Source organism: Neopelma chrysocephalum, unplaced genomic scaffold (assembly GCF_003984885.1).
Source record: "Neopelma chrysocephalum unplaced genomic scaffold, ASM398488v2 Primary Assembly neopelma1_96246, whole genome shotgun sequence".
Lineage (NCBI taxonomy): Eukaryota > Metazoa > Chordata > Aves > Passeriformes > Pipridae > Neopelma > Neopelma chrysocephalum.
Window position 1 is genome coordinate 34,274 of NW_020924895.1, and position 15,942 is coordinate 50,215.

Sequence of the window (15,942 nt, forward strand, 5' to 3'; positions counted from 1 at the left end):
AGCCTGGAGTCCGGAAGCCATATATGTGCAATGGTCACACACCTCCCACTCCAATCACCTGAACATGCTGACCTTTACCAGCATCAGCCAGGAAAAGCAGCCTGGAATCAGACACATCTGTCAGATAAACACCTGAAGCACTTGCCCGGGAGGGGAAGTTGTCTTCTGTCCCAGCTAACAGCCTCCTGGCAGCAGTGCTCAGAGGGAATACCTATCACTACTTGAATTCAAGAGTCTGTAAATACTGGAAAGAAGAGCTTCCTGGCTGTTTTCCTATGGATATTTCACAGTACTGGTCAAGGGAACAAATGCAACTTACACAAGAAGAGAGGAGCAGCTGGTAGAAAGGTCAATGTGCATAAATTTTGTACCAATGTCTTATGTTAAGATGTCTATCTATATATGCTAAACTAATTGGGTTTGTTCTATGTTCCTTCAATACAATGACTAGATCTGATTGCTCCTTGCTCAAACTCACGTACAGAGCTAAAATATTATGAGGACTTTCCAAGAATGTGACACCTCTGTTTGGATAGATTTGAGACCAGGCTTTTTAAATGGACTACAATCTAGCCTTTGCTGACAATAAATCACCAACAAAGCCCAGTATATAACCACTCTCACCCCAGGAATCATTTACTAAATACATCTTTATTAATAATAACTGCACAAGTAAACAGAATTTTCTGCATTGACACAATGAGATAGGATTATATTCATTTACAGAGGTCTGGCGTGCATGCAAAATCCAAGCACAAGAATACCTCTACGTATTTTTAATACTTTCTAACCTGCATCCCGGGGGAGACAGTTTCAAGGCTACCTAAAGCTTTTACATACATTTAGATGGTCAAAAATTGGATCTCCAATCCCTTGCTAGCCTTGAAAACGTTTGCAAGTTCTGAATGGGATTTTCTAAAGCACTCCATGTTGGAAAACACTGCCCTAGCAAAAGTGGTGAGAGCTTCACCTGTGTGTTCAAGAGTTTCACTTGTGTGTTTTCTGTCACATCTTGCTTACAATTAAGAGCTGTTTCTAATCATGCAGGAGGATCCCATATAAATGAATCAAAGGAATAAAATTCTGAATTGCCTGGGAAACATGAACAAGCCAACATCCAAAGATGTATCCTCCTGGTAACCAGCCCACCCCATAGCACTCAGAAGAAACTCCACTCCTGCAGCAATCACAAGTTTCATTTGCCAAAAACAATGTTTGCAGCTTCCCCTCCTACCAAACTGTTCAGAAACATCACTGTTGCCTTAAGGAGCAGCATAACCACGTTCCTCCAAGCGATATGCTCCAGGTGATCTTCCACTTGTCTTGTGAACTAGCAGGTGAAAGAATCATAGTGTCTAAGTGTGGAACATAGGGAAAATCCTCACTTGTTCAGCCTTCTGGTTGAGCAGCAAGCAAAATTGCAAATAATACAGAACAGTGGGTAACAGCTGGTAGCTTCCTGATGGCTGAGATGAGAGATGAGGTGTGCATGCCACGAAGGCTGGGCAGAATGTAGGTTCTGCCACTGTCAAGCTGATCCTGCTGCAAGGTGAGGCCAGAGAGCCAAGGTTTTGAATATCCCCTCTAAACAGTATTTGTACTTTTTCTGATGCACATGCTATGCAATTATCAGTTCTGACATGTGCATAAAGTAACCTGTAGAGATTTTGTGGGTTTTACTTGGAAACATAGATAACTGAGTACAGATTTGTATTCCTACTATAACTTCTGTTATAATGTAGCATTTTAGCTGGTAGATCTGCCTTTCAAGTATGATCACTGTGCGAGAACTACTATTTCCAATTTTAACTAATAATCTTAGCTTTTATTGTAATATAACCAGGTTACCAACAAAATAATTATAACCCAGATGTGCAACCCCAGTTCACTTTAGGACTTGGCTGTGCACCCAGCCCTTGTCCAATTTCAGCAAAATCTGTAACTGGTAGAGTTATATGAAGATTGAAAGCACTACTCAATGCTCACAATCAAACATCACCTTCCCTCATTCTTGCTATTGCTTCCCCTCCTGTACAACACAGACTAAGCTCGAAGGCACCACCATCCCTTGGCATTGTACTTATTGTATGCTCCTTTGGGAGTATTTTCTACAAAGCATTGTTCAACCATATCCGTAACGCAGGTGTAAAGATGAGAACTGAACCTGTCACTGACACCACCAGAAACAACCACAGGAAAATCCGGTCCAGCACTTGAGCTACAAACTTCCAGTCTTGTACAACCTGGGAAGGACAGAGGGAAGACAAACATAAACATAACAAGCCTAGTACTTTGTTGATACTGCTACAGGTATTTCAGCTCCCCAGATCTGTTTTTAAAATTAGAAGTTTGTAGTGTGCCGTATCTTAAAACTGACACAGATCACCTTTTCAGCACTCACAGCTGCAAATCACCCAGAACTCCAAAACAATTCCATAGTTCTACACACGTGATAATCAGATTTTTTCGGCCTGTGTGAAAGCTTTAGCTAAGTGCGTATGTGAAAGTTTAAGACTTAAAGCTTGAAGATGGCTTCATACTAAACTGGGTTTCATTTTACTGAGCTGCATTTCCCTTGAAGTGCCAGGACGAAGCTCTGGCACAGCACTTGGACACAGGCATTGCTTCGAGCACAAGTGGTTCGAGTGGCTTGTGTTTGCTTGAGTGATTTGTTGACTCAGATTGAGTACATGCAGGAGGGGAATTTTGAATTGCGAGTGCTGGCACAACCCTGCACACACAACAGTGTTATTTATTAAACTAATTCAAGGGACCTTTTCATTAAAAATGGCTGTTCAGAGGCTTCCAGATTCACATGTGTCCCAAACTCACACAGGACAAGGTTATTAAAATAATCCCAAACCAGGATTTCCTCTAGGAGAGTCTGCTGTGGCCTCTTGCATCTGTGAAGAGCTGGGACTCTCACATCACAATACACTTCTCCTTGAAGCAATGTGTTGTCCCAAAATCCATATTATTTATCAAGGTCCAAGGAAGAACATGTCTCAAGTGAGAGCAGGAAAGAGAGGCAAAGGGAAAAGCATGCAGAAAAGGAAAGAACTTGCAAGCTATTGCTATCAAGGATACTGTGATCTCTCCTTGCCCTTCACCTACCTGTCTGATGAAATGCTCCTTTTTAACGTGCCTGGAAATGTACCGAATGGAGTCGGCGGCCTTTTCCAGAAAGGCAACAACGATTTTTTCTCTGTCTTTTGCTTGCTTGTGTTTCTGCTTCCCCAAAAACTTTGATTTCAAGGTGCTTCCCTTTTCCTCAGCTTCTGAGAAGGAGTAGCGATCTACGGGGCCCTTCATGCAGAGCAGCCGAGGCAACTTCTGGAGAAAGAGTCTTTTAACCCAGGGAGCCATGGGATGGTAAGTTGCTGAGGATCGGTGGTGGACGTTGATAACAAACACAGTCACGATGATGGAGAGGGTCACAAAAATCATGATGAAGAGCAGGTACTCACCGATCAGGGGGATGACTTTGGAAGAAGAAGGGATTATTTCCTCAATCACTAAAAGGAAAACAGTGAGGGAGACTAGAACTGACGTAGACAGTGAAAGTTTTTCCCCTTCATCTGAAGGTAGATAAAACACCAAGACAGTTAGAAAAGACAATCCCAGGCAAGGTATTATTAAGAAAAGAGTATAGAACAGGGGAAGGCGTCTCAACACAAAGGAGTAAGTGACAAATGGGTAAGAGTACAGCCCATCCTTCCTGTTGCCTTTCATACCTTTGGCATTTAAGATCTCCCACTCCCCATTATCAAAGAAGTCTGTCCTATCTACGTTTTCATCCACTAAAATCAAGTCCACCATATTGCCATCATATGTCCACGACCCAAACTTCATGGAGCAGTTCTGCCTGTCGAAGGGGAAGAAGGTCACATCCATTGTGCAGGAGCTCTTGTAACTGGCCGGTGGTGTCCAGGTCACCACTCCATTGTACTTCACTACGGCTTTGGTCATCAGGGATCCTTCAAAACGTCCGTCAGCACTGGGAGTTGGATAGGAAGAAACAGTATCAAGTTCAGGACTATGTTTGCCCCAGTCCTACCACCTCTCAGCTCTGCTTTTTATCCCTTACCCGGAGCACAAGGGAAGCCAACATTCACACTGCCTAAAGAAGCAGCCCTGTGTCAGCACACCCAAGCTTCGTGGTAGCTGACATGCCTTGCCCGAGCTCTGGCCTAAGCTCTGAGCAAGGAGCCATGTTACTCACTTTTCAAACAAAACAATGTCAGGAAGCCACAGAGACTCAGAGGGGACACGGATAGCGGTGATCCCACCGTATTCCTCCGGATTCCAGGAGAGCTTGTGGTCCATCCATTCCTGTAACAAAACAGCAGAGTCCTCTGCCCGCTCATGTGCAGTAGCCTCATTTCTTCCCCCAGCCCCTGCCTTCCCCCAGCCCTGCAGGGCCCCTGCTGTGCCCCTGCCCCTGCACAGCACAAGGGGCAGAGTTTGGTGTAAGGCTGCTCAGATGCAGGGGGGATGCCAGACAGGCATGGCTGGAGGATGTTAATTCCCACAAGCACTGCCCCTCCATACACAGCTGGGACCCAAAAACCCATCCCGATGCAGGTAACCTCAAGGTAGGCACTCCCGGAGAGCACTTGACTCTCACTTCTCCTACCACCCTGCATAGCCCACCTGAGGGCAGTCAAAAGGAAGGAGCCACTTCCCTTTAGTACGGCACCTCTGCTTCCCCCTTTGGACCAGCCCATGGTGGTTTTGGCTGGCACTGACCCCACAGAAGAGCCAGATGGCATGGTCACTACTACTCAAGTGTAAAAGAGGTGGCCTTTATTCACTTTTCAGCAGAGACATGGCTTTTTTTCCCGTGAACAGAACACAGGAGTAATATCTGTGTTCATTGTCCTTCCAAAAAGATCATTTTCTTTCATCAGAAAGACCTGTACACTATTGCAGCTTTTTCAGATGGGGAGATAATAACAAAGTGGCTCCAGCAATCTGGAGATTACCACAGAAATGCAGTGGAAAATCAGCTCTCTGATCTCTGTTCATTATAGATGAGGATTTTCACTTGCCCACAGAAACAGCAGCAATATGACACAAGACCTGTAGACTGCGGTCAAAACCAAGAAGCAGAAGATGAACCAGTTTCCATTAGGCTCCATTACTAAGGAATCTCCAGGGATGTGGGGGCCTCAGCCTTCCCTGGACAATTTCCTCCACGACTTAAGGAAGAACCAAAAAAGCTATATTCTCTGATTCCTCTTCCACTGTATCGTTCCCCTATTACTTCTTTGATTCCACGTTTCACAGCTATACCTACAGACACTTGTTATTGCAACCCTTTGCAGTGTGACAGCAACCCAGAGCCTCAGCAGAGATCTAAACAGAGACAGGGAGAGTAAACATCCTGCTCCTCCAGGGGTAGGGAACGGATAGGGCCCAAGGTCAAGGGTAGGTGGTCGGTTGACCCCTCCTAAAACCTGGCACAAAGCACAAGCAAAGGAGGTAGTTGCTCAGGGTGACACCTTGGTAGAGTTAATGACCCCACTACCTGCACCAGAAGAGATATGCACCTATTCTCTGAACTGCCCAAATGGCTGGTATCAGGTATCAGGCATGGCTTTCCACCCCTTGCTCCTGAAGAAGGGATGGGAGCTGTTCAGGTGTGGAAAGAGGGGTCATTGCTGCCCTCAGGAGCAGAAAACACCACATTTCATGTGAACTTTCTGAGGATGGGTATCTAACAGATGTTTACAGCAGCCTGGGCTGTTAAGTGGTCACAGTCTCACAGATGCCCTGGACACTTCCTGTAATAGGTGCAACAAGGCTTAGGTTGGAAACATACATCATTCAAGGGGATAGGCAGGGCTGATAGCAGCAGCCAACACAGTCAGCTTGTAGCCTGAATTAATACAAGAGCAGCAAATATCCTGTGACCCACCTGGACGTATAATCATCCCTCTGGAGCTGAATTGGAGCAGGCCATTGGCCTGGGTTATTTGCTGCATCTGCAACACTCCTCACTTCTCCCCGCCCTGCATTGATTTCTCTCCCAGCTAAAGTGCTCTTTCATGTCTGCAAAGCAAATGGTTGTATGTCTTCTTACTAGAGCAGAAAATAGGATGTGTGCAGACTTTGAAGTTGAGCCGTTTAGAAAAAATAGGAATCTCCCTGTGGGCTATGCTTACACGAACTGTAGGAGCAGGCCCTTTCCTCTCTTCTCCCTTTCTTCCAAGCTGCTCCAGACCTTCTAATTGCTCTTTCTTTTCTCCAGTTCTGTCAAATTCCTACCTCTGTGCTGTCACTCAAGAGCTTAACCCACAGCACAGGACCCAGATTCTCGACCCTTAGTTTACTCCATAGTTTGCCTGAATCAAGATACTTTCTTAGCAACCACTAAAAGCTTCTCTGCACCATGTGTGTTTCTGCCTGCATGCTCATCAAGTCCCACCCTCTTGAGCATAAGGATATTTTAGTTTAACAAAAAAATTAAAATCCTTGGATTTAAGTTTTTGCCCACCCAAGAAAAGTCAGAGTCTTGCAGAGAAATGATGAAGGTAATCAAGAGTAGTCAGTGTGGATTCACTAAAAGTAAATCATGCTTGACTAACCATATTGCCTTCTACGCTGAAACAACTACCTGGATGGATAAGAGGAAAGCAGTGGGTATTGTCTACCTTGACTTCAGCAAGGCTTTTGACTGTTTCTCATGACATCCTCATAGGCGAACTCAAGAAGCATGAACCGGATGAGAGGACAGTGAGGGGGATTGAGAACTGGCTGAATGCAGATCCCAGAGTGTCATAATCAGTGGCAGAGGGTCTAATTGAAGGCCTGTCACTAGTGGTGTCCCCCACGGATCAATACTGGGCCCAGAATTGTTTAACTTATCCATCAGTGACTTGGATGAAGGGGCAGATGCCTCCTCGGCAAAATCACTGATGACACAAAGCTGGGAGGAGTGGCCAGCACCCCAGAGGGCTGTGCAGCCCTTCAGAAGGACCTTGACAGCCTGGAGAGTTGGGCAGAGAAGAACCTTCTGAAATTCAACAAAAACAAATGCAGGGTCCTGCACTTGGGGAGGAATTACCCCAGGCATGAGTAAAGGTTGGGGGCCAACCTGCTGGAAAGCAGCTCTGTGGAGAAGGACTTGGGGACCACAAGCTGTCCATGAGCCAGAAGTGTGCCTGTGTGGCCAAGAAGGCCAGTGGGATCCTGGGCTGCATTAGGAAGAGCATGGCCAGCAGGTTGAGGGAGGTGATCCTGCCCCTTAACTCTGCCCTGGTGAGGCACATCCAGAGCTGTGTCCAGTTCTGGGCTCCTCAGGACAAGAGAGAGATGGAGCTCTTGAATTGAGTCCAGAAGAGGGCAAAAAAGATGATCAAGGGACTGGAGCATCTCTCTTATGAGGAAAGCTGAGGTTGTTGGGCCTGTTCAGCCTCGAGAAGAGACAATTGAGGGGGAACCTCGACAATTATATAAGTATCTGAAGGGAGGGTGTCAAGAGGATGGATACAGGCTCTTGTCAGTGCTGAGCAATAGGACAGAGGTAATGGGCAGAAACTGATGCACAGGAAGATCCACATGATTGAACATGAGGAAGAACTTCTTTACTGTGCAGGTGACCGAGCACTGGAACAAGTTACCCAGAGAGATTGTGGAGTCTCCCTCACTAGAGACATTCAAGAACCATCTGGATGTGATCCTGTGCAAAGTACTCTAAAATGACAGGCTTAAGCAGGGAGGCTGGAGCAGATGACCTAGAGTGGTCCCTTCCAAAAATACTCATTCTGCGATTCTGTGACTGTGATTCCCCCTCAACCTCAAACACCCAGGGTGAAGGATAGACTTCCCTCACCTACCCAGTAGCTGCAGAAGGAGAATGTCTCTGTCATTAGAGAGTTCTAGTTTGTTTTAGTGTTTTTCACTTTTCCCAACACAAATGAAAAAACAAATTAATTCTGTTTGGTTTTATGTACTTTTTCCCAGATATTGTGCTTACGCACTCTAATAATCTCCCAAGCAGTGGACTGCATGTGGACAAGTTCAAACTAAGCCTATACAAATGCACAATTCCCAGAGCAGGACACCTGTGTCAGGCTAAAGGTGTTTAGTGCACAGCCTGACGTTCTGGGGCTACCTGAATGTGTGAAAATCAGAGTGCCTCATTTTCTGCTCCCTTTGCATTTCATTTGGGTCTTGATGCTCTCAGCCCATCAGACTGAGAACGGGTATTAGAAACAGCACCAACTCCTGAGAGCTCAGCTCAGCAACTCTGGAAAATCACAGGGCTGAGTTACCCTGGGGAGCTGCCCTGGCTAAAATCTGAGCACAGCCTCCAAAGGCCTCCAGAGAAGTCAGAATGTCTACAGTGCACACTTCTGGGTACATCCTTCTTTTAGCACAGGCAAAAGGATCAGACAAAGTGCCCTGGTTCTCTTCCACGCCCAAGAGACATTGAATGGATGGTGGCACGTCCCTAATGTCTGCAGCATGTTTGGAGTAACCTCCAGCAGAACCTGATTTGCCACAGTAAGAGAGGTGACCCAAGCTCCAGGCTGTGACTCTGGGAGGTCACTGCTGCAATACAAACAGGGTGCTCAGCATGGGAGGGTTAACCCAAAATATTCCCACACAGGTTTAAGCAGCAATGGACAGAGAGTTGGCAGGTGCCCATCTGTATTAGCTTCTCAGACCTGATACCCTTGGACAGTCTGGACTTGCATTTGGCCTCCTGGTGAGAGTCAAGGTCCCCCTCCTCTGTGGCCACTGTAATGCAGGTAAAGACATCACCCAGCCAGAGGGATGAGGCTGCCCCGGGGCACACGAGACTGCTGTCCTAGATTGAGCAAGCAGCCAACTCTTCCCTAAGAAGAAGGAGAAAATCAAACCCAGGAGCATTCTATCAAAAGCTGCAAAAGGCTATAAAATCTTTTTGGGGACACTTGCAGGAACAGAGAGAATGAGGAGGGTGAAGTGGGTTGATTTCACCGCTGCAGAATGCAGGGCTTGGATCTGCAGGGGAAGGTGGGTGCTGCAGCCCGCGAGGAGAGTGGAAGGGAAGGGGGACAGGACAAATGAGGACACAGGGGTGACCTCTATAAAAGGGCTCTGCTGTCTGCTCAAGTGGATACTCGAAGTAAAGAAGTCAAGACCTGTCCCTGTGCACAAAAGGGGCTCTGCAATTGCAGCTGAAGGTGGGGGAAATGTAATACCACAGATATTTTAGGGCAGGCTCTCAGCACCTGGATTTGGATCAGAGGCAAATTTCTCCAGCAAAAGGAGAAATTCCTGTCTTTCGTGTAGTGAGGGGAAGCCTGAGCTTTTCCCTCTTCAAGGGAGAGCATCTTTGCACTGATGTCCAGTTTTTAGGGGTCTTGCTCCAACCAGAAGTTCACACTCACTGCAGCGCTACAGGACCCAGACTGAGACAAAATTTGAGCCACATTTCTCCTCCACCAGCCCAGGGACCCCCAGGGACCTTTTCCCAGGGCATGATTTCAAGTGCAGCTCGGTTTTTTATGTCCTCGGCCTGGGATCGGCTGACATGTTTGTAGATACTCACATGGCTGAGAGACTTAAAATAATTGTCACAAGGTCAATAAACTGGTGCAATGTAACCTAAACCAAAAGCAGTGTTCTGCAGGACTGAAGACAAAAGGAGACCTAACAGTTCAACTTGCACCGTTCCTGCATTTGTATAAATCATTGTCACTTCCAGAAGCAATTACGTTAGGGAGATATGATTAATTTGCTACAGCTTTTATTGGAGAAGGGTGTATGGGTGTGTGTGTAACATGCTGACCTTTTCTTTCTCTTTACGTATACCAAAGAATGAAGAAGAAAGCTATCTGAGGCACCACTCTTAGCTCAGGCAAGGGAGACAGTACTTGTGTGACCTCTAAGTCTGAGACAGGATAGTCCCTCAGGGCACACTCAACATCCCAGGGATAGCCACTGCAGTATCAGGTGTGTTGCTTCCCTGAAATACAGCTGGCTTGAGCTGGAGTGCAGGTCAGGAAAAGAGGGTACCCTATGTCCTAAAGGCCCACCTCCCTGCTTTTCTGTCTCTTTACACATTTTCTGAAGTGACAAGACCGAAGTAAAAATTTCAGGCAAGGTAACATGATGCAGCCTTTGTCCAGCCACTCAGCACCATGAAATGGGATGGATGACACAGTGGGCAGCAGACCAGGATGGTCACTCAGGTCAGTAGCCCCACATGGGGACAGGGGAGATCTGATGTGGTTTAACTTACCTGTTTCAGCCACACATTGGTTGTCATCAGCTGATTCTTCTCATCCTAGGGTGACACAAGGTAGAGAGGATTGCAATATGAAAACAGACAGTAGAAGCAGACCTAGCCTGCTGAGTCTAACCCTGTGCTGAGATGAGGAGATCCCTGTGGTCCTGTTTCCCCGTGAGCCTGGGCTCTTCAGTCACTGTTGCGGGAAATGAACTGACTTCCTGGGTGCTGTCCCTGCTCTCACTGGGAGCTCCTGCAGTTGGAAAACAGAGGTCTGGCATTTCACAGGAGCTCAAAGGAATCGCATGCCAAAGACCAGGGAGGCAGCAGGGCTCAGCCAGCCAGCGGTGTCAGGTCGCACACACGGTGGTTGTGGGCTCAACTCCCCACAGTGCTCAGCCCAGAGGGAGTTTGGGAAGATACAAGCTGAAACATTGTCCTGAATATGTAAATAAAGCACAAAATTAGAGTTTGCCTTCCACAGCACAAGAGGACACTGCCAGGGGCTGAGGGATGTAAGGAGCACACTGTTGTGTGGGTACCTCTGGGCCTTGTGGAAATTCTACTGTGCACTGAAGTGGAAAGGGAAGGGAAAATTTCCACATGGGCAAAAACATGGGATTGTCTGCTCTGCCTCTAGAGTTTTATCTGAGTAACCAGCTGGGTTAAGACATGAACTGCCTTTGCCTGGAGACAAGCTTGCTTAGAATGAATAATGTCCAACCAGCTCTACCCTTTCTCACCCATCCTGTAGCTGCCTTGTCATTAAACTGCAAACACAGATGCCAGGGACTGTCTGGCATGGGTTGTTTGATAAAAACCTGATGGACATTAGGCCTTATTTCCTGAGAACAGGAGGGGAAAAAGGACCTTCAGGTTTCCTTCAAAACAAATGAGTCCTACAGCCCACGCTGTGTGGGGGGCAGAAGGTCATAGCACCGTATCACACTCAGCCTTTTGCTGCCCAACCATCCCTGTGCATTTCGTGCGTGAGCAGGCAAAAGCCAACGTCATCACCAGCCCTCCCAGGTGGATACATGGCTCTCTATAGAAGAAGGAGTGTTTTACCAATCCTGATGCAACACTTACCACATCCACAAGCTGTGATATCTTTAATCCAAAGAAGACTTTGATGGTGTCATTGGAGTTTTCCACAGGACGGATCCATTTCTGATAGCCTTCAAATAAGTGCCTGAGGAGTGCATCCTCGTTTTCAGCGACTGAACTGAAGGCATCCACGTCTAGAAGAGAACAACACAGAGTGGGGACATGCCAGAAAGCAGACATGGAGAAAGCCACGACACGAAGGAGTGAGGCAGAGCGATGATGTGAGACAAATTTGCCTCTGGGCAGCTCTTGTCTTGTAAAGTCTGTAGGAATTCAGATGCACAGACTCTCAGCAAAAGCAGAACAAGAGGATGGAAAGACAAGATACACATACAAAAAAACCCTTTAGTCCAGAGCACTAACTCTGTACTAGGTTTATACTTTCTGTGGCCTTTTTGTCTTGGGACAACACACTTGCCCAGTCTTCCTTGTTTATCCCTCTTTAGAAGACCCACAGGCTCAGAACACCAGGTTCCCTCTTTCACTCTTGAGTAGCAAATATCCAGCCTGATTAAAAAAACACCTTGAGAAAGAGCTCTGATATTTCAGATATGTATGCTGTACCACAGAGAGCTGGGGCCACAGGGGAGACCTGGTCACTGTGGGGCAAACCCCAGCTGGCTAACTGTGTCAGCAATTACTGTGGGCAATTCAGGGTCCAGGGATTTCACTTGCACTTGGCCAGTTTCTGTGGCCTCTCTGAGATGGAGGCTGTTCTGCACAAGGATTGGGGTGGTGGGATTTCCTCGCTGTAAGACAAACCTGGGGGAGCCTCATGCAGGACTTGAAAGTGAATCCTCCTTCTGGGGTTAACCAGGGGATAGCAGCAAATCATCCAGAAAGCTGAATTCTCCCAGTGGACAGGTGGGGCAGGTAGGCAACATCAAAAAGCAAAAGGAGCTCATCTGGCAGCAGCAGGGGCTGGATGAGGCAGCCAGGGCCAGGTCTGCCCTGGCAAGCAAGGCAAGCACAGAGGCAAGGCTTGGGACTCCCACGATCGCTGACACCATGCTCTCCCTTACCCTTGTTACTGTGAAAGGGGAAGGGCAGTTCAGACCCTCCATCCTTCCCAAAATTTCATCCCCGCTCCCTGTGATGCCAAGGTCCTGACATGATGACCTCCACCTCTTCCCTTGTGAGCACACACAGCACACAAGGATGAGAGGGATTTTACCTCTCTTCAAAGCCACCATGAAGGAAAAAGGAGCTCCTGCTGATTGACCCCATACTGCTGGGGTCACAGCCAGTATTGCTGTGTCAGCAGTCAAAGGGGATCCCATAGGGTGCTGCCCAGGGCCTAGCTCATGCCGTGCCAGCCCCAGGGTGAGCTCCCTGTGCCTGGATTGCCAGCCATTAGGTGCAGGAGGGGTCTGCAGGCAGAGGGTCACGGCTGAGGGACAGTGCAAGGACAGGACTGTGGGAGACCCCTGGCAGGAGGGCACAGTTAATGGGCTCACACACACTGTGCAGCAAACATGAGAGTCAAGGCAGTCCCCAGAAGGGTCCCTATGCCACGGGGAGAGAGGAGAGGGCATCTGAGCCCAGCAGCTCCTCCAGAGAGAAAACTAGAGGCAGAGGGTAGTGCTCTGTCGCATACATGGAAGAAAGTATATAACCACAGACCACTGTCTCTGTCCATTTCCTCTTCCCCAGCAGCTGCTGCCCATCTCCTGGGCAAGACAGGTTGTGCAGCCTCCTCTGCCTCAGCGAGGTCTGTCTGAGGCTGTGGGCAGGGCAAGACCTGGCAGCAAGCAGCACAGCTGAGGGACTGCCTAAAGCGAAAACCTGCTCTCATGCCAGAGCTTTCCACGGGTCAAAATCATTCCCTCATGCAGTCTGGATTTTCTTAAGATAGCACAAGGTCCAAGCAACACTGTTGTCCCCCCGCTTCCAGACACAGCAAATGACTGTTCCTCTTTGAGGAGTTATAAACACTGAAATCTAATGATTGCCCCTCACACAGGGTGACAATTAACTTTCCTGTTCTAGCACAAGCTGTGTTTGTCCCCTGTGCTTGGAGTGCAGCTGTGGTGGGGTTACTAAGCCCTTGGGGGGATAGAGGCTGGCTGGTCAGAGGGAGCTTTCAAGCTCATTTCCACCTGCTCTGTCCCACAGCCAGGGATGGCTCATGCAGGTGACAATACAGGTTATAGCAGCTCTTGTGGCCACCCTTTGCCTTGCCCCTTTGTCACAAGCCCTTGAGATCTTCTATATCCAGCTGGGAACCACAAATGTCCCTTCTGCTTGTTCCAGGGCCTCTTTTCATGTCAGAGCTGCTTCTAGCTCCATCACAGCAAATTAAGGACAGAGTGTGGGGTCTATCCTAGGAAACTAGATTGGCTGCCCAAACATGTCAGACAAGCATTGCATCCACAACCAAAGGAGAAGAAAGAACACATTTCTTCCTCCTCACTACCCACAACCTCAGTGGTCCAATCCCCTGACACATAAGAGTCTCTGCAGAGACCCGTCTCCTAAACTTTTCACCTTCCTTTTAGGAGCCTCATAGGAATATATGGTTGTTAAAAACAGGAAATTTAATGGAAAAGCCATTGCATAGAAAAATCCATAACACCTAAATATGCAGGATCAAAATCAGCTCTGTCTTAATGCTAGAATACATTACTCTGGGTTTATTTGGGTATGACTTCCCGCACACCAATATGCAGCCACGCACCCTGTGTGTCGGTGGATGTGTACAACATCCCTCATAGGAAATTGGTGCCATTTCACAGCCCACACCTCACACGAAGTTCAGGGACCCTAATGCTCCAAGAGGGTATAGCAGAGAGGTGACAAAACTGTTTTGGGGGATGGATGTGTTGATTCTCATTTGCTGGGGAAGCCACACAAAAGAGTGAAAAAGAGAAGTATCACAAAGAATTAAGTAAGAAAGAAGAAGGTTGCTGCCTTTGTAAGGCAGCCTCAGTACTTGCACAAATACAGTTTAAAAGCAGAAGCTATTAATGGGAAGTAAGACATGTCAAGTGTGAAAATAGCCTAACAGTTTCTTTGATCAAGACCCATCTGATGAAGAAGCCAGCTAATGCCACGGAGAAAACACTGAACAAAGTAGCACTGCCTTTGAAAAAAAACAGAGAAACAGCCACAGGACAGATACATCCCCCACTGGTGCACAGAGGAGGCAAAAGCTGGGGAGCTCCCCGGCAGGTTACCATGTATGCAAGTACCCGAGCACTGTTTGCCATCCCCACTCTTCCCCAGGTTTTTGTTTCTCTCTGTGATCCATGCAAGAAGCAGTTCCGCACCGGTGCAGGAACAGGTGTTGAGGCAGGAAGCCTTCAAAACAAATGTGCAAAACACCCCAAGAAATACAGACAGGACAATTAGCCTTTCATCAGTTTGCCTGAGGCATTTTAGTTTCCCCTCTTGGTGACGGAGATTCTCCTGTGATTTCCTTTAGCAGTGAGAGTCAAGCTTAGGATTTTTTCTGCTACTTTCTAGCCCCACAACCGCCTTGCCACCAGTTATTAAAACCTTGTTGTGAAACTGCCTGTGGTTGCAACACAAAGGCAGCAGCTGATATAACCCTCTTTTGCTAGTCAAACAGTGTTTAGAGGAGGACCAAGGGAAGCCAGTATTCACCTTAACCTGGAAAGCAGCAGAGTCAAGAGGCCAGTGGAAAAAAAGATCTTGACCACCTGCAGCTCAGCTTGTAAGAAGAAGAAATCACACCTACCTGAGTGGCTCAGACACAGAGCAAAGAGCACCAGGGACAGCATGGGCACCGCCGTGGCTTCTCCTTCAGATCTGATCTTCTGTTTTCAGAAGCAAATCGGTCTCATCTTAGTAGGAGACTAAAACAATCTAGTTGAAAACCAAGGCGGGCAGCTGAGTCTGCAAGGCAAGGCAGCACCTCTAGCCTTATCTTGCCCTCGTTATGACGCTCGGTAGATCACACTTCATTGATTTTCAGTCAGCTGTCACATCCCGTAAGCCTAAAACAGGGCTCTGGGTCCTAAACTCTGACTGATCTGTTTGTGGCAGTGTTTGGGTGGCTAGAGCCACTGCGGTCTAGGAGTATAAGAGAGGCAAGTCTTTTCAGGAGGAGAAATGTCTTTCACTATTCTGCTAATTACAGCTGGGAAAAAAAAACAAACAGGCTGCAGATCAAACCAAAAGATAAATCACATGCCTCAAAGATTTCCTGTTTGCTCCAGCTATATCAGTTGGTCTAATAATAGAGGCAGACTCCCTACAGACCTAACTTAGCTTATTCATTTTTCATACTACACTTGCTGTTTTACAGCCGTAAAATGGATTTTTTGGGGAAAAAAATGCCAGTAAGATATAGTTGGGTAGACAAGGCTGATTTCTAAATTTATATTTCATCACCCTTACATAAAACATCACAGACAACAGCACAGAAGTGCTTGCACAGTACTAATCATTGGCACAGCTTAATAGAGTATGTTACCCCGGGGTCTTGTGTTTAGCAATGAGAGTGATGGGGCCTTTGGTTATTTAGCCAGTTCCTTTGTAAGTGTCAGTCCTCTACAATGACACTGTGGACAGGGCTTCTTTCAGAAACAGCCAGAAATCACTGATAATCAAAAGAGATGCATATTCTTCTTTTCCTGTTCCCCTGC

General features: G+C 47.2%; 1 protein-coding gene across 2 annotated transcripts; it reads right to left on the reverse strand.

Annotated features, from left to right (window-relative positions):
* Positions 1-655: 655 nt before the first annotated feature.
* CHRNB3 (cholinergic receptor nicotinic beta 3 subunit) lies at positions 656-15,381 on the reverse strand. 2 transcript variants are annotated; one of them, XM_027708477.1, is made up of 6 exons: positions 15,033-15,381; positions 11,315-11,466; positions 10,238-10,282; positions 4,223-4,332; positions 3,115-3,997; positions 656-2,243 (listed from the first exon to the last, which is right to left on the reverse strand). In XM_027708477.1, exons 1-6 carry the CDS (start codon positions 15,073-15,075, stop codon positions 2,109-2,111), a joined length of 1,368 nt encoding a protein of 455 aa, XP_027564278.1. In that variant the 5' UTR covers positions 15,076-15,381; the 3' UTR covers positions 656-2,108. The 2 variants fall into 2 exon arrangements, with proteins under 2 accessions (XP_027564278.1, XP_027564279.1); XM_027708478.1 differs by lacking the exons at positions 11,315-11,466; positions 15,033-15,381 and adding an exon at positions 10,359-10,374.
* Between the last annotated feature and the right edge of the window lie 561 nt (positions 15,382-15,942).